The sequence below is a fragment of the Phyllosticta capitalensis genome (genome assembly GCF_038381095.1).
Source record: "Phyllosticta capitalensis strain CBS 128856 chromosome Unknown BKA78scaffold_6, whole genome shotgun sequence".
Lineage (NCBI taxonomy): Eukaryota > Fungi > Ascomycota > Dothideomycetes > Botryosphaeriales > Phyllostictaceae > Phyllosticta > Phyllosticta capitalensis.
In genome coordinates, this window is record NW_027117444.1 from 2,104,744 (window position 1) to 2,132,554 (window position 27,811).

The 27,811-nt window shown below is 55.0% G+C and overlaps 11 protein-coding genes and 1 non-coding gene across 12 annotated transcripts; 5 read left to right on the forward strand and 7 right to left on the reverse strand.

Moving 5' to 3' along the window:
- Positions 1 to 298: 298 nt before the first annotated feature.
- On the forward strand, positions 299 to 1,336 carry BKA78DRAFT_296708 (uncharacterized protein; the record flags this gene model as incomplete). Its single annotated transcript, XM_066886653.1, has 1 exon — positions 299 to 1,336. One exon carries the CDS (start codon positions 299 to 301, stop codon positions 1,334 to 1,336), a length of 1,038 nt encoding a protein of 345 aa, XP_066743728.1.
- Positions 1,337 to 2,000: 664 nt separating this feature from the next.
- On the forward strand, positions 2,001 to 2,909 carry BKA78DRAFT_332112 (40S ribosomal protein uS7; the record flags this gene model as incomplete). Its single annotated transcript, XM_066889945.1, has 3 exons — positions 2,001 to 2,140; positions 2,294 to 2,477; positions 2,592 to 2,909. The coding sequence occupies 3 exons, from the start codon at positions 2,001 to 2,003 to the stop codon at positions 2,907 to 2,909; spliced, it is 642 nt and encodes a 213-aa protein (XP_066743729.1).
- Positions 2,910 to 4,345: 1,436 nt separating this feature from the next.
- On the reverse strand, positions 4,346 to 5,225 carry BKA78DRAFT_317485 (uncharacterized protein; the record flags this gene model as incomplete). The annotated part of the gene is made up of 1 exon (XM_066888714.1): positions 4,346 to 5,225. A coding segment is annotated over exon 1 (550 nt), but the record flags the coding sequence as incomplete, so codon positions are not given.
- Positions 5,226 to 8,201: 2,976 nt separating this feature from the next.
- Positions 8,202 to 9,869, reverse strand: BKA78DRAFT_317488 (uncharacterized protein). Its single transcript, XM_066888715.1, has 6 exons — positions 9,726 to 9,869; positions 9,524 to 9,671; positions 9,411 to 9,456; positions 8,821 to 9,360; positions 8,746 to 8,771; positions 8,202 to 8,699 (listed from the first exon to the last, which is right to left on the reverse strand). Exons 1-6 carry the CDS (start codon positions 9,730 to 9,732, stop codon positions 8,621 to 8,623), a joined length of 846 nt encoding a protein of 281 aa, XP_066743731.1. The 5' UTR covers positions 9,733 to 9,869; the 3' UTR covers positions 8,202 to 8,620.
- A 130-nt stretch (positions 9,870 to 9,999) lies between these two features.
- Positions 10,000 to 12,622, forward strand: BKA78DRAFT_156171 (chaperonin Cpn60/TCP-1 family). Its single transcript, XM_066883020.1, has 9 exons — positions 10,000 to 10,141; positions 10,242 to 10,259; positions 10,330 to 10,378; positions 10,441 to 10,534; positions 10,586 to 10,669; positions 10,722 to 11,660; positions 11,708 to 11,845; positions 11,898 to 12,078; positions 12,376 to 12,622. The coding sequence occupies exons 1-9, from the start codon at positions 10,132 to 10,134 to the stop codon at positions 12,483 to 12,485; spliced, it is 1,623 nt and encodes a 540-aa protein (XP_066743732.1). The 5' UTR covers positions 10,000 to 10,131; the 3' UTR covers positions 12,486 to 12,622.
- Positions 12,623 to 15,489: 2,867 nt separating this feature from the next.
- BKA78DRAFT_t117 lies at positions 15,490 to 15,571 on the reverse strand. The gene has a single exon. It is a non-coding gene; the product is annotated as a tRNA-Cys (tRNA).
- A 944-nt stretch (positions 15,572 to 16,515) lies between these two features.
- On the reverse strand, positions 16,516 to 17,547 carry BKA78DRAFT_317506 (uncharacterized protein). Its single transcript, XM_066888716.1, has one exon. The coding sequence runs from the start codon at positions 17,287 to 17,289 to the stop codon at positions 16,756 to 16,758; it is 534 nt and encodes a 177-aa protein (XP_066743733.1). The 5' UTR covers positions 17,290 to 17,547; the 3' UTR covers positions 16,516 to 16,755.
- Positions 17,548 to 19,453: 1,906 nt separating this feature from the next.
- Positions 19,454 to 20,729, reverse strand: BKA78DRAFT_156352 (uncharacterized protein). The gene has a single exon (XM_066883023.1). The coding sequence runs from the start codon at positions 20,378 to 20,380 to the stop codon at positions 19,556 to 19,558; it is 825 nt and encodes a 274-aa protein (XP_066743734.1). The 5' UTR covers positions 20,381 to 20,729; the 3' UTR covers positions 19,454 to 19,555.
- Positions 20,730 to 21,708: 979 nt separating this feature from the next.
- Positions 21,709 to 22,673, reverse strand: BKA78DRAFT_156332 (uncharacterized protein). The gene is made up of 4 exons (XM_066883022.1): positions 22,632 to 22,673; positions 22,482 to 22,535; positions 22,217 to 22,224; positions 21,709 to 22,162 (listed from the first exon to the last, which is right to left on the reverse strand). Exons 2-4 carry the CDS (start codon positions 22,487 to 22,489, stop codon positions 21,792 to 21,794), a joined length of 387 nt encoding a protein of 128 aa, XP_066743735.1. The 5' UTR covers positions 22,490 to 22,535; positions 22,632 to 22,673; the 3' UTR covers positions 21,709 to 21,791.
- Positions 22,674 to 22,800: 127 nt separating this feature from the next.
- Positions 22,801 to 23,409, forward strand: BKA78DRAFT_317529 (uncharacterized protein). Its single transcript, XM_066888718.1, has 3 exons — positions 22,801 to 22,905; positions 23,081 to 23,152; positions 23,254 to 23,409. The coding sequence occupies exons 1-3, from the start codon at positions 22,880 to 22,882 to the stop codon at positions 23,330 to 23,332; spliced, it is 177 nt and encodes a 58-aa protein (XP_066743736.1). The 5' UTR covers positions 22,801 to 22,879; the 3' UTR covers positions 23,333 to 23,409.
- BKA78DRAFT_156235 (uncharacterized protein) lies at positions 23,386 to 25,284 on the reverse strand. The gene is made up of 2 exons (XM_066883021.1): positions 23,754 to 25,284; positions 23,386 to 23,694 (listed from the first exon to the last, which is right to left on the reverse strand). Exons 1-2 carry the CDS (start codon positions 25,177 to 25,179, stop codon positions 23,603 to 23,605), a joined length of 1,518 nt encoding a protein of 505 aa, XP_066743737.1. The 5' UTR covers positions 25,180 to 25,284; the 3' UTR covers positions 23,386 to 23,602.
- Positions 25,285 to 26,665: 1,381 nt separating this feature from the next.
- BKA78DRAFT_317530 (uncharacterized protein) lies at positions 26,666 to 27,616 on the forward strand. Its single transcript, XM_066888719.1, has one exon. The coding sequence runs from the start codon at positions 26,815 to 26,817 to the stop codon at positions 27,220 to 27,222; it is 408 nt and encodes a 135-aa protein (XP_066743738.1). The 5' UTR covers positions 26,666 to 26,814; the 3' UTR covers positions 27,223 to 27,616.
- Positions 27,617 to 27,811: the final 195 nt, after the last annotated feature.

Below are 27,811 nucleotides of genomic sequence, written 5' to 3' on the forward strand. Positions count from 1 at the left end.
GCTAATAAAAACTCTCCTCTCTTATTTTCCATAGCCTTTGCAAAGCAGGCGCTAAATGCCAACAGCTTGGAGGCAGGAACCTTAAGGTACATGTAGTCCGCAGTTGTGGGACAAAGTCATGGCCGGCCAGACGTCACCGGCCGAACATTTACCTCGCGGGACATGATTTCTGCCGGGCAAACAGCACCATTGCCAGCGCATCCAAGACCAAACATGCGCCCCGGTTTCTCTCTGGCCTCAATCCCAATCCTACCTCTTCCCGGGACATGAGGCACCGCACACCTGCACGTCGCCCAAGATGATGAACCCGCTGCGAGCCATCCAGGCCGTCCTCAACCGCCTGCTCCCCTTCACCACGCCCGGCACGCCGCTCCTCCAAGACCTCGTCCACACGGCCTGCCTCGTCATCTTCCTCTACTTCGCGCCGCAAATCTTCGAGGCGCGCGGCGCGCGGCATGCCGAGAGATACATCGCCACGGGAGCTGGTGGGCTAGACGACCACGACAACGCCGTCGCCGATCCGGACGCGCTGCAAGACGACTTCCTGGAGGCCGAAGACGCCGCAGATGTTGAGGCGGAGGATGCTGCCGCCGAAGCGGCCGTTGGCGCCCAACACAATCCTTTCAACGCTGGTGTCGAAGACGGCGACGACGACGACGACGACCATGTCGCGCCGCAAGACCAGCACGCTCAAGCTGGCCCGGCAAACGCAAACGGCAACGCCGCCGCCGCCGCCGCTGCCGCGCGCGCCTCACGGCAGGTCGGCGCGAAGAAGGCGCGGTCGATAGCAAGGCGCGACCAGCGACGCGCATACCACGAGTTCATGCGGGCGCAGGGCGAAGCGCAGCGAGCGCGGGATGCCGAGGGGGCGGAGGAGCGCGAGGCGGAGGCGTTTGAAGAGAAGAGGAGGCGAGCGGTTGCGGAGGCGCAGCTGGAGGAGAAGGCGAGGCGGGAGAGAGAGGAGCGCAGGGAGCGAGAGAGGAGGGCCAGGGAGGACGAGCTGAGGGTCCAGCGCGAGGCGGTGCGGGTTGTGAGGGAGGGGTTGCGCGAGAGGGGCGCTGTCAGGCTTGAAGATGTGGTGGAGAGGGTGGGTAAGAGGGGAGAGGTTGGTAGGGAGTGGGTGGAGCGGTTGTTGAAGGCTGAGGGAGTTGTGGGTAGAGGGAGGAGCGAGGATGTGTTTTTGGATATGCTCACGGCGTCGGGATGGGTGGTTAGGGTTGGACGCGCTGAGATGGTGGCTGCGTGGAAGAGAGCTGCGAAGAGTGGTGCTGTCAAGATCACATATACGGATTTGGGCGAGGCATTGGAAGAGGTGGTTTTAGGTGGAGCACAGTAGACGTCGCATAATACCATTTTTTGAAAGTACATCCAGATGCATTAAGAGTCGACATCTATCAGAGGACTCTGTTGTAAGCATACGGAAGAGGCAAATAGATGGCCAGATGGTTGTCTTGGACGTGTCTGTGTTCTTGAGGACGTGTTTTAAAGACTTGAATTATGGTTCTTGCCCATCTCAATCGTGGTTGATTTTGACTGCTGCTCAGTGAGACGCAATAGGCCTATTTCACATAGGGGAGCTGTTGAGATTGTTGGTTTGGCATATGCAGAGTACCAGACTGTGTCAATTTGATAGTCGTCGTCGGATGTGTCTGTGCTCTTGAGGACGCGTTTGCCCATGGCTTGTCTTTGAATCTTGTCGTATTGTTTCTGAGCCATCTAGTCGGTTGCTTAATCGACATGACCAGCTCATTATTAAATATAGCAACTGTTGATGTTGAATTGGTACATGTAGAGTCCTTTGGCGGAGGTCGTCGTGGCTCGTGTCACGTGCTTCTCTAAGCGACTGGTGGCCTGTGCGCACACTCAGCGGCCCATCGGGGCCACTCTCAAATTATCTCTCGACAGTACCGGCGACAACAACCACACCCCACCGACGACCGCGATAGACGACTTTATCCTCGCTCAATCAACCCACCCACGTCGTCGCACACCTGGTCAATATGTCTGAGGGCGAAATCGAGGTCGAGAGCCCCACCGGCTACCCCGTCCTTCCCAAGGACGTCACCGAGGAGATTGGCAGCATCAAGCTGTTCAACAAGTGGAGCTTCGAGGATGTCGAGATCAGGGACATCTCCTTGACGTACGCTTCTTTCCCTCTCTTTTCTGCACAATCGCAAGCACAAGCGGCAAAAAAAAATTGGAAGGATTGGCGCTTTGGGCCAGGCGATGGACAGAGGGACATGGCCATGGATGCTACATCGAAACCGAGGCCATGAAGCTGACGGATTTGCAGCGACTACATCCAGATCCGCACTCCCGTCTACCTCCCTCACTCGGCTGGTCGCTATGCCGTCAAGCGCTTCCGCAAGGCGCAGTGCCCCATCATTGAGCGTCTGACCAACTCTCTGATGATGAACGGCCGCAACAACGGCAAGAAGCTCATGGCCGTCCGCATTGTTGCCCACGCTTTTGAGATCGTATGTACCCAGAACAATTCCGGGACGAATGCGCGCGAAAACGCGACAATGACTGCACTCGCGGTGCCGTGTTCGGAAAAAATATAGAACTCGAGCCTAACAGCAAACCTACAGATCCACATCATGACCGACCAGAACCCCATCCAGGTCGCCGTCGACGCCATCGTCAACTGCGGTCCCCGCGAAGACTCGACCCGCATTGGTTCCGCCGGTACCGTCCGTCGCCAGGCCGTCGATGTTTCGCCCCTCCGCCGCGTCAACCAGGCCATTGCCCTCCTCACCATCGGTGCCCGTGAGGCCTCGTTCCGCAACATCAAGTCGATCGCCGAGTGCCTTGCTGAGGAGCTCATCAACGCCGCCAAGGGCAGCAGCAACTCGTACGCCATCAAGAAGAAGGACGAGCTCGAGCGTGTCGCCAAGTCCAACCGGTAAATTCGGTTTGCTTTACAACCGCTCTTGTTGTTTCTTGGGCGCCTTGTCGAGCGCCTTTCTCTCGCATGCATGGTACATGGCAATTCGTGGTCGGTGGTCGGTCGTCGTTTCGTCATGGGACATGGATTGATGAGGGAGAAGACGACGTTGGGAGAGACGAAAAGTTATGGTCGTAGACTGTGTCTGCGGTGGTGGGGGGGCTTCCCTGAACTTTTTCTAGTTTCGGGGTAAACAATATGGGGTTTTTTGCGTGGACCTGGGTTTCCTTTTTCCCCCGCAAGTCATGAGGTGCATTGAAATGAAAAAAAGGGCCCTTTCAAGCTGTTCACATGCTGCTCCGTCAATGTGGAACGAATTGCACGACTACCTCACGTAACCCGCAGCCTACTCTGACTCGGTTAGGTTTTGCTTGTGCTATTCCAACTGATCTTTATCGGAACCCAGACCGCCGCGACGCTTGTGTCCATGCAGTGCTCGGCCAAGGTCCTCGCATTAGCAACCTCAGCAAGCCAGTCAAGGCTTCCGGCTTTCCACTCCTAGCATGCCCAACTTATCACGTCCGTAGTCGACTGGCCCAGCGCCCGTGCTTCCGCCTTCGGAGCAGACTCATCAACCCAAACGTAGAGCTGTACTCCCTCCGCCAAACGTTCCTTCACAGTGATTCCACTTTACTCGTTTCACTACTGCCTGTCAATATCCTGTTTATTTCTCAACAATGATTCTTCGCACTCCAGATTTTCCTGTGCCAAGGTCCTATCAGCATTTATGCTCCCATCTCCTAGCCTCCCCGTAGCAATTGTCGACGGAGTGTCCCTGCTTTTCCAACTCGGCCGGAGGAGCCTTTGACAGACATGCACACTGCCTTTTCATGTGCAGTCCTTTTGGCATACAGTCCGCTCGCGCCTGTGTCACAAGGCCATGAACTTCCGGCGCGACAGGAGCAAATCCATCGCTGCGACGCTGCTAAGGAGTGATTTTCCAAAAATTTTACTGATTCGCCATAGGGACAGCAGGAAGATAAGCAGGCAGCCAGTATCAGTGTTGGGCAGGTGATCTTGGTTATGTAAACACAGTACAGAAACGTTAAAGAGAACTACTTCATGAAAGCACGCGGCTGAGCTTACATCGCAAAACACATCAAGACCTATCTTACACAGTGGTCACCAAAGCGATGGCAACTACTCCAAGGCGATCGTGCGGGATGCTTGACTGCTTCTTGTAGTTGTGTTTTTGGACTTGGTGAATTGGCCGAGTTGACCTGATGCATTTACAACGGTCTTGGCTAAATGTGAAGTCAAGATATGTGTGATTGTGTGTATACAGGGAGTTATCAGATGAATGCCTTGCTCATTCCCTAAGGACTTGGATTTCTGAGCTCGTGAGAGGATATCTACATACAGGTGAGCATTCAAACACCCCGCCGCGGAGTTGGAATTGCCGTCTCTTTTGCGAAACTGCGACATACTGTGGTGGTGCATTTGGTATGTTGAAAGCATCATCATGAAGATATCAATAATCAAGATGCGGAGGTCAAGTTCTTTGTTTTTGTCAAAGACGCTTCCGAAGGGTAGAAGATCAAATAGACATCAATGATGTGCAGAAGGTCTCAGATTGAACAGTGGGTATCTCTCAAACCAAAACCAATACCAAGGAAGAGACAAACAAATGTAACGCCACCTCCAACGCCGTTGGAATGCAGAGAGGGACCTTTTTTTCACTCTAGTAAATCCGACGCGAAAGGCCAAATGGTCCAAAGCTCTTTCACCCAACGCCTCGATTGCGCCTCGAACGCCGCCATCGCTATGCCAAAGAAAAACACAAAACGTGCAAAGAGCAAAGACTGGCCCAAAACGCTTCGAAGGAGGCGTTCTACGATCAAAGAACCAGAACAGAGGAAGAAGCGTCTAGACCAACCGGTCTCATGGTCACGGTTTCGGTCAGTCTTGGAACAGGTCGTCGAAGTCCGTGGGGTACATGGATTGACTCTGTTGTTGCTGCTGCTGATTCTGCTGCTGCGGTGGCGCAGTGTACGTGCTGGGCGAGGCAAAGAAGTCTGGGTACAATGGGGCAAGCGGCTGCGTTTGCGGGTGCTGGGCCGCTTGCATGGACTGAACAACATTCTGACTGATGGGCTGAGCAGAGTTGAAAGCCGGCTGCTGCGACGGCGTGACAACGTGTGGCAGGGCAGCAGGCGCCGCGTACGCGGACGAAGTAGTATTCTCAGACCCGCGACGCCGGCGGCGGGGCGGCGTAAAGACCTCGCTATCATCGCTGTCGTAGCCCTCTTCGAGAGCAGCAGCCCTGCTGCGCTTCTTGCGCTGGACGGGCTGCTTCGCGGGCTTGCGCTCCGCCAGCTTGGCGCGCGCAAACAGGTCGAGGTTGCCGAGGTTGTGCTGGATCTGGGAGAACTTTTGGGCGCGCGCGGCGAGGGCGTGCTTGGACGAGGCGGCGCGGTTGGCCTCCTTGTCCTTGATCATGTGGTAGCTGAGCGTGTCTTCGTACCAGCCGTTGCCGCGGTGCTGCGGGTAGACGCGGTAGTCGCCGAGATATCTGACGAGAGGGCGGCCTGTTGTTGCGTCAGTCTTTTGGCGGCGACACGATTCGATGAAGCGCTCGGCGATGGCGCCCGCTCTCTCGCCCGCGAGAGATGCGTTGAATTTGGACTTGGGCTCGCTCTGGAACTGGCGCAGGTCAGCCCGCACCTCGACGTTTGGCAGGCGGCACACGTCCGGGAGGTCCAGAAACTTCTCGAAGCAGTACAGGTGGAAGTAGGCCGTCGTCTTGTAGGGGTCGACGCGCTGGTCGTGTTTGAACGACTTCTCGTCGACGCAGACGCGGTAGTGACCGGCGATCATGGTGCCGTCGTTCCCAAGCACGTCGCGGACGGGGCAATTGGCGAAGCGGCAACGATTGAGCGTGCTCGTTGGATAGCGTCTGGCCGAGTCAGCTGCACACTTTTGGATCCAGAGACGGAGCTTGCAGTCGGCGCTGACAGGGTGCTCGTAGATGAATTGCTTGATCTGTTCCACCGAGTAGGTGGGCATGCTCAGTTCGCCGTGGGGCGCATACATGAACTGGAAGGATGTACTCTGCCACGGGCCCTGGGGGTGAGCAAAGGTCTCGTACATTTTTTCTGGGTCGTACGTGTTGATTTTGCCAGATCGCTTCGTCAAGCCCATGGTAGTCTTGTTGATGCGGACCCACGAATGCTTCGAATCGTGCTCTGGTCGCTCGAGTTTGTAGTCGGCAATGTTGATTGGAGCGGTAAACTCGGGGCTGTCGAGGCGAGTACGTGACTGAAGGGCCTGGACAGCCTGACTTCTGGGAGGAAGTAAAGCCGCTTGGCTCGGCGCGACAGGAGCGTGGACTGTAGAAGCCGCAAAGTCCGGGCTGTTGAGGCGAGGACGTGACTGAAGTGCCTGGACTGTTTGGATTGTGGGAGGTGCATTCGCCTGGCTGGAGGCGACAGGAGCGTGAACCGTGGGAGGAGCATAGTAGGGGGCTGTCTGCTGGCTTTGTATGTTTAGTTCCCCCCACGTAGAAGTGGGCTGCTCATAGAAAGTGTTGTCGAGTCCGAAGGGGTCCAAAGCTCCTGGGACTGCTGTGAGATATTGGCTTTGGGGTGGTTCAGCCGCTTGCGTTTGTCTTGTACCGTATGTCAGAGGTAAGTTGTCATCAACGATACCAACGAAGTCGTCAAGAAGGCTTGGATCATAGATTGGTTCCGAAATGGTCTGGGTTGCAATGGGATTGGCGCTATCGACACTAGCTGTGGCCTCTGGAATAGTGACTTGTAAGTGTTGCGGCTGATACAGGCCAGACGTGTCTCCTGACGGCAAAGAGACGAGATCATTCGACGGATTTTCTTGAATGTCGTAAAGAAAGGATGTATCGAAGTTAGAAAATGGCACATCGGCCGGCCAATCCTGAAACAAGTCATCGAGATTGTCCGAGGTGTCACTAGGTCGAGACTCCTGCGCCATCTCTGCTGGAAAGGTATGTAAAAAAATATGTAAGATGCTGAAACGTAGTAATCACCAAGACGAAGGCGTTGATCAACAACGAAGTAAAGAACGGACGTGTTGATCAACAACCACGCGATGAATCTTTTGAGTTTGGAAGGAGGGAAAAATTCTGAATCAAGAGCAGAAATCAACATCGACATTATCCAGGTACTTAAAACATTGGCCATTGACCACAGCCAAACAACACATGGCGTATTCTTTGAAGAAAAATTCTATTATTGTTGCTGAGGCTAGGACGCCATGCTTGGTGAACAAAGCAGGCCCAGAGGGCTTTTGGAGTTGAACATCCATCACGCACAAAGAGCGACGTCCACATTTGGATCCTCAAAGGCGAAGGTCCAGACGGGCTTGCCGTCATGCTCTGAGGCTGACAAAACGCCGTCGATTTGCAAGAGGTCTTGCCAAGTCCAAAAATTCGTAAGTGCCAGAACCTTGCCAATCAGTTAGCTTACTGAATACCCAGTTATAGACAGAATAACGGGAATGATTTTGAAAATTCAGAAGGTCTCCAAGCGGCATCAGCATGAAATGTTAAGAACACCTTCCATTTCTGGAAATTGATCTCAACACCTTGCTCTGAACAGGTCTGTGAAATGCATTGTTGTCTCCTCATAAGGGTGTAGTGTGGAAGTGGAAAAAAGAGTTGACATACCTGAGTAGACGGAGATGACGTCGTCGCTGTACAGTGAGCTTGCTTGTGTAACCAGAGAAAGGCAAGGAACTTCAAAGACACAGCCCTTTCATTCAAGGTGCGAGTCTTCGGTAGCCGTTCTGAATTCAAAAGTTGGTATGTGGAGAGGGAAGTGTTGAAGAACACGCGACAGAGGTTGGAGTTTTCTAGGTTTGCGCGTCTGGGCCCGTGCGTCGGATCGGAAAAACTATCCCGGCACGGGCTCACGGACCCGTCTGTCCGGATGCTCCTGTTGGTCAGTGGCAGCACGAGTAGATGGCACTGTTTATGTGACCGTTTTTTGCATTGTCCAGCGGGTTACAAAAGGAAACTCCAAGGCGGTATGGGGTGCTTGAATGCTCCCTGTAGGCTTGCACTATTCTTTGACGGGCTTGAATTCCCAAGTCTTTAGGGAGCAAGGTGTTTGATCACTCCCTGTAGGCTTGCGTTATTCTTTCACGGGCTTAAGGAGCAAGGTGTTTGATCACTCCCTGTATACACATCTGACTTTGCAATTAGGGCGCTTGAGGTCAGCTTGCCAAAGGTAACGACCAAGTCCACCTAATAATAACACAACTACAAGGAGCATTCAAGCAACCCGCATTGCTTTTAGATTGCCATTTCTTTTGCAACTCACTGTGAGTGCACATCTCAAACTGATCCACTGCAAAAGCCGAGCGGGGTACTCAAGATTATGAGAACGGTAAAAGTGTGATCCAAGAATTCTGACATTTTTGAACCCTTGGCCTCGAGAACAATGTCGAGTCGAAGTAAACATATTACCGCCAGAGAGAGTTTTGACCAATCACGCCGTGCTCCATGCTACCTATTCCCCCCCATCGAACAGGCACCACATAAATACGATATGTGAGTGCAGCGAGCCCGCGCAGACTCGCAAAGAATCCAGCAAGATTCATCCCAAAGTGTCAATCTCCTTGCGCAACGTAGGCCATTCTTCCTGGCTACAGGAGCCTGACCCGCCGGCTGGGAGCATTTGCGCATCGCCGAGTTCCCTCCTAGTCTTCCATGAACATGTCGCTGTCTACCCCGACCATCATGTCGCCGTCTCCGTTGGGCTCTTGTGGGTTGAACACCCTGCCATCATTAGTCTGAGTTTAGAAGAACGACATTTGGCACATACAGATGCTGCTCATAGTAATCAAGCATCTACTCTTTAGTCAGCCAGGATCCTTAGTAATAGATGCGGTTTGCTCACCTTCATAGGGCACTTGATCCTTAGGAGCGCCAATGAATGCTTGGATCGGCTCCTCTTTGGGTCAACCCACTCAACGTAGGCGTAACGGGTCATGTTTCCAGTCTTTTGATCCCGCTCTTCCTCAATCGTGTCAATGCTTGAAATCTCCTTCTCCCAGCTTCCAGACGGGAGCTGTAGCGTCTTTTTTGCCGGCAGGTCTTCATCCTGCGGCGTCGAACTCTGGTTGCCCCGGCCACTCTTCCGGCGGCCTTTTTCTGTTGTGGCTGGCGTACCGGTCTGGCTGAGTTTGCGATTCTGTCCGGCTCCAGTCTTGGGCGTCTCGCCAGACTTCCTATCCAGCCCTGCTTCTTTCTTGGCTTTTGCGCGCTCCGCCTTGGTCATGTATTTTGGCTCTATGCCCCCGCAGTGCTTGTCCCAGTACGCTTGGAGTTGGTCGATGGGACAATCCAGATCCTCGTCCCATAGGTTGTCTCTCGGCTCCCATGTCCGATCACTGATCTTGGGGTAGCCGACCCACTTCACTTCGTACTTGACAATTTTCTTGAAAGCGGTTAGCATGCGCACGAAACATGAATCGCTTGGTGACCTACATCGCGGTCATCCGACGTGTGGCTCATGATCTTGTCCACCTTGAACCTGCAAGAAAACTCAGTATGAAGCTTGCGATGACAGGCAACGGTGACCCGGGTTTCGCATCGCATACTCCTCTCCGTCTCCTTCCTCATCGTTTTGTGGCTCATCATTTTCTTCCTCCTTAGTTTCGACGTGAGCCTTCTTGGCGGCCTGCTTGTCTACATTCTTGTAAGGGATCTCGGTTTCGGACGCTGAGGCTTCATCTTCGGAGAGGGCGGCTGTAGGCGCGTGATTAGCTCAAGTGGATGAACGCGCTCCAGCAGGCAACTTACGCGGCATTGTGCAATGCGACGCGCGCAGCAGAGGTCCAATGAGGGATGCTTAGGGTGGTATAGTAGATGCGTGACGTGCGCAAGCTTTATTGTCGGTTAGGCATGCGAATCGATGTTGGGGTGGAGAGTTTGTCGCGGTCGAAGCTTGGTGGGTTCGTGGGTTGAGCGCGCCCGCTCCAAGGAAGCGGCGACCGGCTAAACACCGGGCTATGTCATCGGGTCGCGGGCGCAGTTGACGGGCGTCGACTTCACGTTCCCCGAGATTTTTGTTCCACCTCACCCCCCAACCAACCCCTAAACCTCCTGCTGTCCGAGCGCTTTTACGCATTTTGACACCTTATCGACGCGTCTGAAGCTTCGGGCATTCCGGTTCTCACTTTAATTGTGTTGGGCGACTCACGACAAGATGGCGATGCGTACGTCCATTCGAGCTTCCCCATGCACACCGCCAACCCCTGCAAAACTACTGGCAGCATGGCAAGAAGAGACCTTATACTGACTGAGCTGGAAATACAGAGCTTGACATGTCGAACGGTACTTGCGAATCACCGACACCCTCATGAGGGCGCTCCTATTTCCGACTGTTGCTAACGCCAGCACATAGCCCAGGTGATGAAGGACGAGTCGGGCAGACCGTTCATCATTGTCCGCGAGTATGTACTGCCGCGCATACGATGCGTACCTTCACTTCGGGCACATGGTAACAAGAGTACAGCCAGGGCAAGAAGAAGAGACAACACGGCACGGATGCAGTCAAGTCGCACATTCTCGCGGCCAGGACAGTCGCAAACATTGTCAAGACCTCGTTGGTAGGGCACAATATTACATGGCTCGCAAAGCAGCTTGCTCATGGATGACAGGGCCCGCGGGGTTTGGACAAGATTCTGATTTCCCCTGACGGAGACATTACGGTCACCAACGATGGTGCCACCATTCTGTCCCAGGTATGGACACGGTCAATACTGCGGCAATGCATTGCTGATTCTCCTTGCGCAGATGGAAATCACCAACCACGTCGCGAAGCTTTTGGTCGAACTTTCCAAATCCCAGGATGACGAAATAGGAGATGGCACAACCGGCGTTGTCGTCCTCGCCGGTGCACTGCTCGAGCAAGCCTTGGATCTAATCGACAAGGGAATTCATCCCATCAGAATCGCAGACGGTTACGACGCTGCTTGCGAGGTTGCCGTGGCCGAACTCGACAAGATTAGCGACGAAATCACCTTCTCCCGTGACAACACCGAGAACCTCTTCAAGGTGGCCAAAACGAGCTTAGGCAGCAAGATCGTTTCCAAGGCTCACGACAAGTTTGCCCAGATGGCCGTGGACGCTGTCCTGTCCGTCGCCGATTTGGAGCGTAAGGATGTCGATTTCGAACTCATCAAGGTTGACACCAAGGTCGGTGGCGCACTGGAGGACTCTGCTCTTGTCAAGGGCGTCGTCATCGACAAGGACTTTTCGCACCCGCAGATGCCCTCGGAGGTCCGGGATGCAAAGATTGCGATCTTGACATGCGCCTTTGAGCCCCCGAAGCCCAAGACCAAGCACAAGCTGGACATTACCAACGTCGAAGAGTTTAAGCGGCTGCAAAAGTACGAGTCGGAGAAGTTCACGGAGATGATTGAGCAAATCAAGGCTACGGGCGCCAACCTTGCCATTTGCCAGTGGGGTTTTGATGACGAGGCCAACCACATGCTTCTCACCAACAACCTGCCCGCCGTCAGGTGGGTCGGTGGTCCGGAAATCGAACTCATTGCCATTGCCACCAACGGCAGGATAGTCCCCCGCTTTGAGGATCTGAGTGCCGACAAGCTCGGAACTGCTGGTGTTGTCAGGGAGATGACCTTTGGCACGACAAGAGACAAGATGCTCGTAGTCGAGGAGTGTGCCAACACGAGGGCGGTCACGGCTTTCCTGAGAGGAAGCAACAAGATGGTAAAAAAGCTCCATCGCCATGTCTGAGCAGTGCTGACAGGCCCTAGATCATTGATGAGGCGAAGCGGTCCCTTCACGATGCTCTGTGCGTCGTCCGCAACCTTGTCAGGGACAACCGCGTCGTGTACGGAGGTGGTGCAGCCGAGATTGCTTGCTCACTGGCTGTTGAAGACGCGGCTGTCAAGGTACGACTTGCGCTCAACATGGAATTGGTGTTGCAGCTGACCTCGAAAACAGAGCCCTGGCCTTGAGCAATATGCCATGCGCGCTTTCGCTGATGCGCTCGACTCTGTTCCGATGGCACTCGCAGAGAACTCGGGCCTGAGCCCAATCGAAACCCTTGCATCCATCAAGTCCAGACAGGTCAAGGAGACCAACCCCCGGTTAGGTGTTGACTGCATGCAGTCCGGCAGCAATGGTAAGCCATCCTGCGTTTCCGCTGCGCCACTCAGATATATCCATGCTTGCCCTCTGTTCCTTGCTTGTACTCGTCCGCGCTCCCTGTCGTTGCATTCTGCATCCCATGCTGCCAGCTCTTTTGCGGCTGCACGGGGCTTGCAGCACGGCGTCCCGACATTACACACCGTGGGCACACGGAGTCGAGGCCCGAGTTGCACATGCAGCGGCTCGCACCTTTCTTCAACACCACCATCCTTTTGCGGATTTGTCACTTTTACACATGCTTGAATTTGCAAAGCTGACGATTTGAATGCAGACATGCGCGAGCACTTTGTCATCGACCCCCTGATTTCCAAGAGACAACAACTTCTGCTTGCCACGCAGTTGTGCCGCATGGTCCTCAAGGTACGTCAGCATTCCTCTTGAATTTTCTTTGCAGTCACATGCGGCTCTCCCACCCGTCGCTGCGCGGTGCTCTGCATCGTCATCACATTCAGCCTGCGCCAGCCAACCACGGCGGAAAATCCAACGTCAAACGTCCCGTTCCGTTGCCCACGCGAAGGTCACACAAAACGCACATCTCCCTCACAGCGAATCGCCAATCGCCAATCCCCGCTCTCTCCCCTGCAGCCACGCCGGAGCCCCGAATCTTCTACCCACGCTCTTCCTCACTGCAAACCCTGCTTTTCTCCTTGCCTTGATGCGCATAACCTTCCCTCGCCTCGAGCACCCTCCCTGTCCCTTTCTCTTTTCACACCCTAGTCGTGGGCGATTGCCGAATGCCGTTGGGCCCCCGCAAACGGTCAGCCAGACTGGAAATCAGCATCCCCGCATCCCCGGCCGGTCCGCTGGCGCCAGGGGTTCGGGGTAGATTTCCCATTCGCAGAGAGCTTCGATGCGCTGGCTCACCGCTTTTTCACTTGTTTACTCTGGGAATTTAATCTGTTGGTTGGCAACGAACAAGGCTAACGAGCGGCATCTTTAATTTAGGTCAACAACGTCATCGTCGCCGGTTCCGACGAGAACGAGTTTTGAGCTGAGCCGCCGTAAACCCAGCACACATCACATTGCATGCGGCAATCAGAAGGAGATGGACGTGTGTGGTTCTTTTGACATGATGTCTGGCATCGCACGAAAATAGACGGGAAGCGCAAACGCAGATCGGCGGCATGCGTTGGCGTCGTGTCATTGTGGCGGCAGCCATGGGAGATGGTCGGCAGGCGAGATGGCCATCTGGCAGGCAAAATGGACCATCACATGGAACGCGGCTCACGACGCTGCGGGCTGGATTGTATACAAACGACATGCATGGATTGGTAGTTGGGGGTAAAGAAAATAAGTCGAGATAAGCAGTGCGAGCGATTGATACATGCAAAAAGAAAGTCAATGCGAAAATGTTGCAACGCAAGCCAACTCGTCGACGGTGTGGATGGGTTCTCGCCGTATGGCCAGACACTGTTTCTAGAATGTCCAAATGCTCTCTGACCGGTGTGCACGGCAGTCTGTGAGCGATCAGCTGGTGTTGAGAGCGGCCTACCAAGAGGGGCAGAGGCGGTCGTCGGGAGCAATAGCGGGCTGTCGTGTACCTCGAGAGCTGGTGGTGGTTGTGGTGTTGGGTGACCGGTGTATGTATACGTGTGCAAAGGGCAGGCAAGCCGGGCACTCCACATTCTGTCCGGCACTGGCAATGCGGGATGCGGGGCGTGGGGGGAGAAGTGTCGTTGTACAGACTTTGGTTGACCTACCTAGGTGACGCCCCTTTTGAGATGGGACGTCGAAAGCTTCGTTGACCGGTTGCACATGTACCAGTACCTACTTGCTTTCTTCGGCTCATGCAAGCAGCTTTGATTGCCCGTCTACTCGACTTTTCTCTTCTCTAGGTACTTTGCTCCCTTGCCTGCTGCCCATCCGTGAAGATACTTTGCAGCGGGAGGTTGTGATAGATTCAAAGTGTGTCTGCGGAAAGGGGCTAGCTGGAAGATTTTCCGATGCTTTCCTCCTAACTTGAGTTGAATTAATTCTTAGAGTTCAATGAGAGGAGAGCTTCAGAATCACATTGCCTTTATTGTATTTCTTCACCATTGACTTGCTCACGCCCTCATCGAATGAGGTCGGTTGAAAGTAGGTCATTGTCGGACGCTTATTCCTCACTCTCAGGATTTCACTCTCACATCTCTCCCACATCGAGCATAAACCTCTTAACCATTGCAAAAAGACATCCCACAACATCCACCTACACCACCTCCCTCAAATCGCGGGCCCGGCATCCTCGCACGGATCCCTCGCTACCACTCAACACCAGATCTCGGTACCAAGCAGCAAAACAACGAGGCAAAAAGTATAGCGGCAGTGGGCTGACTAGGATTTGAACCTAGAACTCCCCGCGGACCCGGAGTGGTGGATGTCCGCAGGACGTGTTTTCCTCTACATGTACACTCCCAGCCCTTAGACTATGGCGCCGCTGTGTTGGAGGGGAACTGGAGCGATGTAATTATATAGTACTGAAGTGTCTTGAATGTCCATGTTTGAACTTTTGGCCCAGATGTGCCGCTGATTGAGTCTGACTGGATACTGCGCGACCGTGCGTCGGCGTCGGTCCTTTGAGCGCGCCCGTCGTCCGCCTCGTGTAGACTTTGAAGCAAGCGAAATTACCCGATTTGGCAACTCGCGCGGAGCCAAGGATGTTCTCTCGCAATTCTGAAAATCCATTTACCCATTCCCAATGTACGACTTGGGATTTCAGATTTCCATCTCTCTTTCTGAACATGCTTCTTCCGAAAACGACGAGAAATAAATGGATTTTAAACATTGTGTCTGCCTCTTCGTCCCCTTTCCAAAGACTAAAAACTGTTAGGTGTATTTCGTCGCGCCTGTAGTTACTTCCTCTGAACATCTCAGTCGGCAAATACAAGTGGACGACACCACGCGATTACCTTCCATTGGGCTATGATCCAAGCAACAATCGGTCGTTTTAAGCCAAAACACTCAACTCGAGAAATTTTGAGTTGCCCGCTTCTCCTGAGCATCGACGAGCGAGAGCATCACGGTGGGTCGCGAAATAAGTGTCAACTCCAAGACGGAATGCTCGAATACTCCCTATAGTCATGGTTTGGACTTGGTCGTTTGGCGATTCGACTGATTCCGACGTATCCCATTTTTGGACACCTAATTTTGCACATGATGTTTGGGTTGTTCTCAACTGGGCTTCATCACTCGCCGCATACTTCTGTGTGCTTTGGAAAATGGATGTCCATCAGCAAGCCCGCAGCCTTTCAATTTTCAATCAATGACTCCTCGAGTCGCAAAAAGCCGCACCCAAACCACGGTACCAGCCGTCAAATCCGTCAGATCACCCTCCAACCGTGCTTCGCTACCAAACCTCCCGACACACCCCAAGCAAAAAGAGGCCAGACAAAAAGTTTCCAGATAGTAGGTCGGCCAGGAATCGAACCTGAGACTTACCGCGGGAGCGACTGTAGCCGCGGCACATGTTACCACTACACCACCAACCCGTTTCGTGGCTTCTGGCTGCTGTATGGTAGGGAGCTGGCGTTTGCGTTTATATATCGATTGAGGTTGCGACGCCACACATAATGTCATTTGCTAGCTTCGTGGACTAGAGAGATGTCTTAAGCTTTCTCTTGCTGAATTTTCTCCGCATTAGGTCCAGATGCTATGACATGAGATTGACAGGACCTAGGGACCAAACAAAGGTGAAGTGTTGGTATCTTGATAGAAAGAATTTGAAATTTCGCAGCTGTTTCTTTGTCGGGCGCTTTCCGAGATGCAATGTTGAAGGAGGAGAAAATAATGTGGACTTTGAAACGCAAACTTTAGATCGGTGAGGGCGAATTTTTTCTCAGATGTTTTTGAACTTGGGTCGGGTAGGAGCAATATGGAGCTAAGATTCCTAAAGGACACATGAGCGCCAACATGCGTGACAAGACAAAGAGACAAGGAGTTGTTGAGCTCCTGGCGCGTTGAAGATGGAGAGTATTTTCTCTCGTAAAATATGGTTACAAGAAGCATTCAAGCATCTGGGAAGTCGCAGTGGCTATTAAAGAAGTGTCAAATCCAAGGCAGGGGCTGCAGGTGTGCTTGAATGCTCCCTAAATATACGCATCTTGACCTAGGGATTTCAAAGCTCATTATGGAGAAAGACAACTAGCTATGCTTCAAATGAGGTATTTCGCTGTCCCCTGGACCTCTCTACATATAGTGACAGAATGCTGTGGGTTGTAGAGGGAGTTGGCTACTACTGTGCATAGAAGATAGGTGCGGTTTAGCTTTGCACTTGCAACTGCCCCCTACTGAGGCTTGGTAGCAAAAGCTGTGGCACACACAGACAATAAACTAAGCCAAGGTGATCAGAGAGTATGCAAATGAGCGACCATGGACGCATGGAAATTCTCTATCTCAAAAAGCCGTGCGTCTAGGGGGCATTCAAGCGCCTTGCGCACTTGATGTTGGAATTTACTAAGTCCTTTGTGTCGAGTTACAGGGAGTAGTCATAGCTACGTGTGCCACGACTTTTGCTACCAAGCCTCGTACCTTTTTTTCATCTTCGTGTAACTTGTCCGACGCAGCTGGCTCCCATCCACCCCCCTCCATCTCTGAGCAATCCACAACACCAGCTCTGACTCAATGGCTCAACCGGATACACATCTGAACGCAAGTGAGTGAGCCCGTGACTGCCTTACTGAGCGGCAAGCAGAAAGGCATCCACGCACGTGCGGCTCACGCGCCGAAATCGTTGGCGGCTGCTGAAGCAAGGGGGCAAGAGAAAAGAGGGGAAAGAGGGCGCATGTGCTCGAAATCTCTTCTGGTTGTTCATCTGATGATGAAGGAGATTTGTGGTTGGAGCGGGCACGGCACCACAGCACAACACGACGCGACGCACTGCAATGCGCTGTCTATTATGCCACCTTGACAGCTGGCTGCGAGGTCGGTGGCAGTGAAAAGATCGAAAGATCGACGGGTGTGGGCGGGCGTCAGCCTCTCCAGGCCTGGATGGATGAGAGGATGAGAGGAGACGAGAAAGGGGGCTGGCCGGCTGGCGGTCAATCAGCAGCGGAGCAGCAGCAGCCAACGGACCCGACCATCCAAGAAGACGCGAAGCAGAAAAAAGGGGAAGAGAATGGAAGACAGAGAGGGGAAGCGGGTAGCCAAGCAAGTCGACAACAAGCAAGTAAGCAAGCAGAGAGGCAGGCAGGCAGGCACGGCCGATCATGTGGGGGATGGAATTCACGGGGGCACGCACGCACGGGGTTGCGCCTTCCCTCCCTTCCACGCCGTGAGCCACGGACGGCCGAGTCGAGTCGGCTGCACCCAATTCAACCCAATTCGGTCGATATTGGCAAATGACGAGGAGCGGGCGATGAAGTCAGCCAGGCAGAGGAGCTTCGTGACAAGTCAGAGGTGCCCCAAGTGCGAGAGGAGTGCCAGCTGTAGTTCGGGACAGGGTGCCCAAGTAGACGCGATAGGCAGGTACAGCATACAGACACGCACGCAAAGGAGTCGAAGGCGGCGGAGCGGCGGCAGCGCGTGCGTGCGTGCGTGCGCCTGCGCCTGCGCGTACGCGTGGGGGTGGAGGCTCCACCGCACTCCTACAGCAGCTCCTACTCCTATTCCGATGTCAGGACAGGCAGAGTCCAGACCGGCATGCAGAGGAGACAGGAGGGAGAGAGCTCCAAACAGGGCAGGCAGGGCAGGCAGGGTGCGGGGATACGTATGTGGTGAGTGGATAGGGGACACACACACAACATTGATTACCACTCGTCCGCGATCCCCGTGATCCGTTCCGTCTGACTGCGCATATACATCGTTGCGGGCTGCCGGCCTTTGTGCGACGGGAGGCTGTCGGTTTGGCGGAGGGGGCGGCCCGGTGGCGCCCTTGCTTACGGTACGTATTTGAGGCGAGGCGAAGCGATGCAAGTAGGCTGGTGGTTGGTTGGCTTGTCGAGGTGATAGGAGGGAAAATAGGAGGGAGCACACAAACGGCCGGTGAACGCGTAGATTATGCGTGGGGGGTTTGCGGTGGTGGCGGCGACAGTGGGATGGTTGTAGAAAAGGAGGTGGTGTAGGGGTGAGTTCTCAACAGGAGTCGGTTTGCGGATTGATTTACAGAAGCAGAAGGTAGGTATAGGGAGTGGGTTGCAATACCCAGCTTCGCCAGTGGTGCATCCAGCCCATGTGCCGTTCCTCCTATTGGCTGAAAAGACAAATGGGTGTGTTGAAGATGACTGTCTTAGATCCTCCTTTCTTCTATGTGTTGAGGGTAGCAAGTCTCATAAAGGGAAGCAAAAGTGACTTTGACACTACGGCAAAGAACCTCCAACTGCTATCAGAACTTGTGCGCGGTCAATGTGGCTGAAAGGATGGTAGAGAATGATTGGCTGTGCTTTCATAGGTTGATACAAACCCGAAAAATTCATTCGCCATGATGTTCCTATTGACTTTTGCTTCAACCCCATGTGCCTGTCTCTCGCACCCGCGGCAACCACATCATGAGCACTCACACACTCACTAGTTCCGAATCCCAGCCCTGTCCCACCATCTCTCTCCTCTTGTCCGCGGAGTACCTCTTCTGCTTCATTTCGTCTCCCTCTCCTTGCCCTTGCTCTTGCCGGCGAACCCGCCACCACCACTGACGCCGCCGCTACTGGCACCGCTGGCACCACTGACGCCGCGCTTGAAGGCCTTGGAGAATTTGCGGGGATCTAGGGGTTTTTGGGGTCAGTGTGTGCGTCTCGTGTGTGGATGGATAAGAGGGCATCATGGAAGGAAACGAGGGAATGGTGAAAAAACGGGGGAAGGGGGGAGACTGATGCGGAGAAACACGGGAAAGAGTCTAGACAAAGTAAAAGAGGGGGCAGAGAAAGGGGGCAAGCAAGCCACGCGCCGCGCTCTGTTGTCCTCTCGACCTCTGGTCCTGGATGCATGACCAGCAGCGACGAAAAGACATCCACCCCCTGCCAGGAGCCAGGAGGCGCGCACGCAGGCAGCAGGTCGCCCCCTATGAGGCAACGCAATAATCAGACAGAAGAGCCTCCCGCCGCGCCACGCCGCAAATGCATATCCGCAACCATTATTATGATGGCGTGGTGACACGCTCCTTTCGGACGGAACCGCGAGCCGAGCCCCCGACCAGGCCTCGTCTCGAGGTCAATACCCCAGACCGACAGGGGAGCCTCCTCCTGCCCGCGCGCCTGGCTGCATTTGCGTTCGTTGCGCTGCGGTGTATAATGCACACGACGCGCACAAACGCCCGTATGCCCGACCGCCTGCGGTGAAGCACGCGTGCGAAAGGGCAAGCAAGGCATGACGATGCTCGACTCGACTCCTCCTGTCAGTCGTCCCTCTGCGCCCGGTCTCGTCTCGCGTAAGCGCAGCCGGGTCGCGCGTGGCTGGCGGGTAGGTAGGCAGGCTGGGCGCTCTCACGCCCAGGCGCGACATGTGAAAGCGTCCTCCGTGCGTAGCGAGCGAGCGACACTCTCTCAAGGAGAAAACCGGGGGCGCGCGAGAAGGCGGAGAGCAATTCGAGAGGAAGACGGGGCGAGACGGCGGACGGGGCGAGACGAAATGACAGGGTGCAGGGCGCGGCAGGCGGGACGACGCCCGGATGATGCTGGGGGAGGGGGCGGGGGTCCGGGGTAGTAGTAGCCAGCGCGGTTGACTAAGCTGATATCTCCGCGTCTTTGCTGGTGGATTTTTTGGACTGCGGCCTTTTTTCGTTGGAGGTGCGGTGAAGAAGCATCGCTTGTTGCATTGTTGCAATGCCATGTTCGCAATGCTGTATGCTTATACGAGTCGCGAGCGAGCGAACGAATACGCTCGCCCGCAGACACTTTCAACACGCGTCGTGATGCAGCTGGGCTGGCCAGAAGAATCCGTCGGTGGTGCCTGGCGCGCGGCCAGGACGAGGAGAGATGCAGCGCGGGCAGGCAGGCAGGGCAAGGAGTCGAAAAGGAAGCGTTTGAAGAAGCGGAATGAGGCGAGCGCGCGCGCGCGCGCCTGGAGCGTGGCATGTGCAAAGGAGCGTCCAAGGAAACGAGAACAAAGCAAATGACTGGCCGACGGACGGAGGGAGGGTGCATGAATCTGTTTTGAGACCGGCCGGGGAAGCGCAATGGTGCAGCCGACATGAGAAACAATTCATCTCTTGGACGGCAGGGACGAGGTGAAAGAAAGGTGAAGAGGAAATGATACGGCAGAAAAGAAACGAGAGGACAATGGTGCCGAGGGCAACGAACAGCAAAGAAAAAAGCAAAGCAGCGACGACGGGTGTAGGAGATGGTGTTGGACGTACCTTTTCTGCTCATCTTGATTGGGTCTCTCGTACCTGCATTCGGACAAACGACAAAACAATCAAGTGTCAGCCATCAAATCAGCCACAACCAACTACCCAACCAAATAAAACGAGGCGAAAAAGCAAATCATCCCGATGGACTGGCGCGCTCTGGCAAAGCAAAGAGGGACATTTCCACAACTTTCGCGTCTCTGTCGTTTCCGGATGAATCAGGCCAAGTGCAGGTGATGTCGAGAAAAAGCAGCTGCAACATTGCAACCGACGCCATGGGGGCGGTATCATCACGACCGCCGCGCTTGGTGTTTGTGTGCGGGATACAGAACGCCGAAGGCATATCCAAGCACATGCTTTTGACGAACCGACGGGGTCATCGTCATGAGGGCAAGCGAGCAGGGGAGGTCGAGAAGAAAGCTCCGACGAGCCAACACGAACCCCAACCGACCAACCAACAGGCGTCGAGGCATCAAAGGCCGACAGAGCAAACAGATGATGAGCCAGACGCACACATGACCGCTTCTGCGGCAGCGCCAAGGTGCAAACGAAGCCAGATGCAGGGCGCGCGTGGTGCACTTCGCCCAGCTAGAGTCGTCTACCCAGCCATGCGGATTCCTTCAGCAGCAGCCAGCTGCCAGAGAAGCCTCTCCGCAGCCAAAGCGGTAAGCGGGGCCCGAGGGCGCGGGAAAAAGAAAAGACGAAGGCAGGCAAACGTCGATGGCGTCGACCCCGGAAGTAGACGAGACCTGGGGGAGGGACAGATGGAATAGCCCAAAGTGGCAGGCGACAGGCAGCGGAAAGGCGACGACTGATCAGAGACCGGGGGCGAGAGACCACGATTCCCCAGATTCGGTCGGGAGGATGAGTTGGAGGGTTTGGGGGGGTTTTGGATGGTTGCGGGCAGCCAACCACGCTGGTCTTTCTTCTCCATTTCCCTCACCCCAGCGCGGGGAAGCGCACGTGGCCGCGAGCCTGTTTAGCAGCGACCAAAAGCTTGCTTCCCATGCCCTGGCACTTGGCTTCGGCACATTGCGCGGGTGCAGCCACCTCGGTCCATTGTCGCCCGGGGCGATTCAAACAGGGCAATGCGAGCAGAAACAAAGCCCTCCAAGGCTGCTCTAGAAGACGAAGAGGCGCTGCGCCTGTCTGATCGCCGCGGGGAATTGCTCTGCAAACAGGTCGCGCCCCGCAATCTCCGTCTCGACAATGGAGTCAGCCGCGTGAGGAGGAAGGACAAGGGATGCCGAACGGCAAAGGTTGATTGATTGACGAGAGCAACGCATCTGGCAGCACCCGGTGCGTGCCATCAACCCCGCAAGTGCGACACGAGGTCTTTTCTCTCTTTGTCCGCTTCGTTATTCGCGAATTGGTCTGCTGGTGTGCGAGACCCGGTGCTTGGAATGGACGCTTGTCCATCTTGATACAAACGGTCATGCCGGAAGCGGGTGTACGTATCCGGAAATTCTAGCGCCCCCTCTGCGTCGTCGATTTCGCTGCGTGGTCATTGGGCGGAAAAGGGCAGCGAAACTCGTCGAGCACATCGACGCTAGCGCAATACGGCCGTGGTGCCGCGCGGCAGCAGGGATATCGAGCGGCAGGGCGGGAAAAAGGCGATGGCGGTCAAGGGGGCATATTTGCTTTCCAGACGGGGAAGCCGAGCGCGCCACGGGGTCAAGTTTAGAAGCAATGAAATGAGAGTACGTACCTTTACCCCCTTCCCAGAATCCGCTACCTTTCCTGCCGATGAGAATCGCGTGGCATGTGCCGCAATCTTCCGGGCGAAAGTTTTGCTCTCGTGAGCCTAGATGGGCCGTTAGACGTGGGGTGCTGTCGCGCGCAGCGGTGCCGAACTCACAATATCCACTGCAGAGAAGCAAAGTCAGCAAAAGTGCATCGTGACGCCAGCAAAAGGGAAAAGCAATGATCGACAAGACTTGGAGTAGGGCTGCAGATGAGAGACACTTGGCAACGGAACAGACGAAAAAAGGAAAGACGTGGGTGGGCGGCAATGCGGGGGGATCGGGGGGAAGCTAAACTGGGGAAAAACGGCCAGCCAGATGACGTCTTTGCCGCTGTGGGGGCAGCTACCCGCCGCCTCGGGCCTCAGGACAACAACTTACCAAATCATTCGATTCGCATGCTCGTTGGGATGGCCAGCTTCTGCATCGTGGCATCTGCCCAACATAGGTCAGTCAACCACAGCGCTTGACCAAGCCAGCATGGCAGCGGCCAGCCCGCGCTGTGCTGGGCCAGGGGGCGGAACACGATACCTGTCGCATGGGTAGACCCGATTGCAGCACGAGAACCTGGGCCACGATCAGTCAACACTACTGCTGCCCCTGTCGCTCACACGCAAGACATTTAGACATACCGGAACCACCTAAAGCTCTTTGCATAGTGCGTGCACCTGCCGCGCCTGGGCAGCTCTTGTCCAGCGACGATTCCGAGATTCTCTTTGGCCTGGGCAGGCGAAAAAAGTGGTAAGCATGTAAGCCAATCGAGCGCGTCACAGTGGGTGATGAAAGAAATTGCTAATCCAAGAATCTTTATCGCCAAGTCAGCACACGTAGAGACAAGGAGTCTTCAAGCGCTTGATGTCTCCAACATAGAGAGAATTTTTCTCTTAGTGAATAATCGTAAGGAGCATTCAAGTGCTTGCATCCAAGCGTGCGATGACTTGAAGCAAAGCTTCCTAGGTTGAATTTCTTTCATCACCTACTGTGGCGTCGTCTGCTGCCCAGGGAGGGCCTGCGACAAACCTTTTTGCGAGGGAGAGGTCGGGCGGCGCGACCTGTGATCACATTGTCAACAAATGTAAGGGTGCACCTCGCAGCAAATAGGCTCGCCGGGCGCCCTTCCGCCCAGGCGGCCCCCGGCTCGTCTCCGACGTACCTGTCGATGCGCTAACCAGCAAGAACTTTACTTCTGGAATTCGAAATCCTGTCCACCGCAGTTAGGTTTCCGTTGTTGAGGGCCTTGCAAAGAATGTTTTCCCCTTTTTCTTGTGCAACGTGACTGCCATGATGTAGGTGGAGAGGTGGCACATACCCATTTTCTTGTGGCACGCCCTGCAGATTGCCATTGCGTTTTCGCCCCGGACTGACGCGACCCCCGGACTGGGGTACGGCGTCGAGCAGCCCGAGCACGTCGGGACGAAGTAGCTGTTGGGCGCATGTGCGCCACCAACATCAGCGTGCCGCCGCCATACATTATCGGCTTTTCCGTGAGGCACCTCGTCGGCTTACCTTGTGAGCATGTCGACCGGCGTGCAGCCGTCGAGATCCAGATGGCCGGCGCGGACAGAATTGGCGTGCATCATGTCCATGCGGTAGCCTTGATTCTCGTCAGTCTCATGACCCCCGTGATAAAATGAGCTCGGCCCTGAACAGTACCTATACTGAGAACATTGGCACATTTTTCACAAGACTCGTTCCGTACGTCCGTATGGTTGTTTTTGATGTTGGCAACGTCGCGCGTGTCCTTGCATCTTGTGCACTTTACCTGGAGGCTCAAGTTGACCAACTCTAGGAGCTCGATGCCAGACAATCCTAGATGCGGAAAGGACAAGGCAATGCCCCTCTCGGAACCGGGCGCTGGCAGGCTCTCGGCTTGCGGCCCCTCTACTGCATCCTCGTCTTGGCTCTCATCTTCATCGTCATCTGCATACGAATCATCAGAGTCTTCTTGGTCCTCGGCGTTGTTCGGTTGCCACTCTGGAGGCCTCGGGATGGTGATAATGTGACCCTTTTGGTCGCTGGCACCTCCAGCTATCGGCTGCGCCGTTGGCAAACCGGCAGGCTTGGGCGCAGACGAGCTTGCTTGCGCTGTTCCTAGTCCTGCCATCTGATCAGCGACTGCAGCTACGGTAGCCTCTTCGGGCTTGCGAATGGCCTCGCGCGCCATGGTGTGCATGTTTGCCGAGAGGTAGTTGATGTGATTCATCAAGGTCCACTCAGGCACTTGCTTGACTCTGCGCTCAAAGGCAAGCTCAAGGGGCGAAGCGTCTTGCTTCTCGATACCCTGCAGCTCCACGCGACAAGGCTGCAGCGGATAGGCTTCAGGAACCGTTAGCTCCACCGTTTTGACGGCCTGCAGCACGACAGGCAAGTCGGCCCTTTTGCGCGGCTCCACGGGCAGGATCAAGAGTCCATCTGCCAGCTTGGAGAATTGCGGTAGCCTCTGGAGGCGGGCCTCCAACTGGCGTAGCTCCTGCTCGCGCCTGGCCCTGGCCGCATTGAGCTGCTCGGTGCTGTATGTGGGCTCAGCTGGCTTCGCTGGCATGTCCGAATGTGCCAGCATCTCTGGTGGAGCACCCCTTTCGACCACCTGCTGGGGCGAGGGAGTGGAGACTTGGGGAGCAGCTGCAGCCTTCTCCTTGCCCGCCGCATTGGGGACGATCTTGATGGAAAACATTTCTGCAGGCTGAGCTGTCAACAGGGTTTCGAGCCGTTTATCCAACGCATTGACAGCCGCCAGGAGTGTGATTTTGGGATTGCTGGCGAGCACGGCATCAAAACCTCGCTCGACATTGATCTGGAAACCACGATCCATCTCAGCGTTGGTGACTCTCAGGCGCGGCGGCGCGGTGCTGCTGGGGTAGGACGCGGGGATGGTGAGGGCGCATTGCAGAGCATCAATTTCAAAGGGAAAATCTGGATCCGAAGGTTTCATGCCAAACTCCATGATGGTCGATCCGTTCGCTTCCTCGCGTTCCACGGGAGCAAATCTGCGGCGGATTTGCGAAAGCTGAAACTCGCGAGGGCGCTCAGCTTGCGTCTTTGGCGTGGGCCGCTGCACCACGCGCGAGCTGTCCACCATCACGGGAGCAGCAGTGCCGCTGTCGACTGGACGTTGGTGATGATGATTTTGCGGTCCCGAACCATCACCGCGTTCCGCCACATGCGAAGACCCTTGCTGCTGCTGCTGGGATCTGCTTGAAGCGTCGTGGGCGTATGGGCATTTGTCACCGGCACGGCAGCCTACACCAGTTCGAAAAGAAGAATCCTCATTAGCGGCGAAACATCAGGGATTACAGAGTCTGGTGACTTGAGAAGAAGGAAGAAAAAAGTTTGAAAAAGAAGGAACCAGGGATCGGGGCAGATGTCCAAGAAAGCGAGGGACCCCACGTAGGGCCGCAGCAACAAGGGGCAAAAAAGGTAAAGAGAGATATCGCAAGCACCCACGTGCCCGCTAGCATAGGTGGGCGAAGGAGGGGGAAAAAAGACTTTTGCCTAGGCCACATGCTTGGTGTTGCATTCGTCGGTCGTTTGACTTGTTTACGGTTACGGGGCGACGGATGGACGGGTGCTAGAAAATGCAACGAAAAAAAGAGCATTATTCGGCGTACCAGATTTGGAGCCGTAGAAGCGGCATGCCCGCGGTTGCTGCCTCTTGCTCGCAGCTTGCGGTGGCGCAGCAGCGGCAGGCGGTTGTTGTTGGGGTGCTGGAGGCTGGTGGTTTGCCAGCTCATTGTTGCTGTCGGCCATTTGCGCAGAAGAAGTGAGGTGCAGCGGGTTGGAGAGCTCAGATGACCCCCCGGGGTGCAGCGGCTAGGTCGATGCGCTGGCAGCAGCTCTGGGTTATGGCCGTCGTTGGTCGCGGATGGCAAAGGGTGTTCCCGCGGTTGTAGTGGTGATGGGCGTAAGCAGGATTGGGCGCAGTTGGTGTTGTCGTCGTCGTCCGTCGTCAAGCTGAAATTGATCGCCGGCGCAGCTGTTCGTCGTTTGCCGTTCAGTCAGCAGGCCGTACAACAGCACAAGGCCAATATTCCGCAGTCAAGGGATGCTGATGCTTCGTTTCTTATTGCCAAACCCCCCATCACACGGGAGGTCATTCGCGGTTTTCAACTGCGGCCTTGACTCAATTGTCGTAAGGCTGCGCAGCGAATTGACGACGATGCAGCATTCTGACCAAGGATGACGCATCGCGCCGCTTCCTCTGGTCTGTAGGTACCTCTCTTCGCAAGCCTACCACCCTCACCACCCACCATGATATCACTGTATCATCGTCCCTCCGTCTTCGTGGTCTCCAAAGCTATAACCTTCGGTCGGCCCGAGGCCTGCGTTAAACAACCTGATAAAGCGAGCTCTAAGGGGGCCCAGCCAGCCCTGCGCGCTCGCGCTCCGGGCAGGCAAAGTAGTGATCCGAGGCCTGGTAGCAAAAGTTGTGGCACACGTAACTACGACTGCTCCCTGTAACTCGACGCAAAGGACTTGGTAAATTCCAATATCAAGTGCGTAAGGCGCTTGAATGCTCCATATGTGCGTATCTTTTAATATAGAAACTTTCTGCTGCTCTATGGCCGCTTCTACTTTGGTGCTTTCTCGTGGTCAAGCTCCTATGTGTGCCACGACTTTTGCTACCAGTGCAGGCCTCGATCCATGATGATGCACCAGTGAAGGAACTCGGACCAACACGTGCAATGAAAAAAAAAAGGTAGAAATTTTTCTTCCCATGCCCTCCCTTCACAAACACAACACAACACAACGACGACGGCCTTTTATGCTTGCGATGTACATATTCCATCATGAATCATCGTCAGAAGTGCCCGGGCAACAACCAAGGCAAACAACTTCCCCTTACCCCGTCTCGCCTGCTTCTTCCCTCCCCCCCCACCTAAACGGAGAAGGCCGACACCATATCGTGAACACACGACGGCAACAAGTCGTCATTGTGGACACTGACAAATGGTGGAGAGAGCAAGCAGTGGATGCATCTGCCTGCCTGCCTTGCCTGCTGTTGGAACTGCCCGTCCAAGTTAGTGCCCGCTGCATAGCAAATGTTCCATTATTGTTCCATGAAGCAAGCTACATACCGTACACAGTTGCCTCCCCCCCATGTGTACAGTATGTAGGTAGGTAGTCGTGGGGCCACGCGCACACCACCGGCGTCTGCTGGCATGTTGTTGGAAGAAAGGAGAGAGATGGAAGGAAGATAGAGACCACCACCCCCCGGTCTAGTTCGCCCGTCCGTCTGCTTGCCGGTGTGCTTGCTGCATGTGCCACGGTACATGCACGCAGGCAGCTGTGTGTCTGTCTGTCGGCAGCAGCCAGCCAGCCAGCCAGCCTGTCTCCCACGACCCGCCCCAACCCCCCCTTCCTTACCGCCTTTTCAGATCCAAGTCTCAGAGTCTCGCAGCACAGCCAGCAGTGGTCAATGATGAGCAAGCTACAACCAGCGCCCCTGCGCAGATGCTTCGACCAATGTTCTTTGCGTCTTCTCTCTGCTCCTCCTCCGATCAATGGAGATGCGGCAACCGTCGAGCACTCGGGGAGAGTCGCGTTTCAGAAAATTCCACTTTTTTTTGGTGTGTGTCTGTGTCGAAGAAGCCCACTTTCTTCGCCCATTACGCTACCCTAAGACTACGTGCCCATCTACACAAGAAACCTCCGTCCCGTATCCTTCCGGCCGGTGTGGAGTCGCTGCGCCTGCCTGCGCTGCCGCTTGCTGC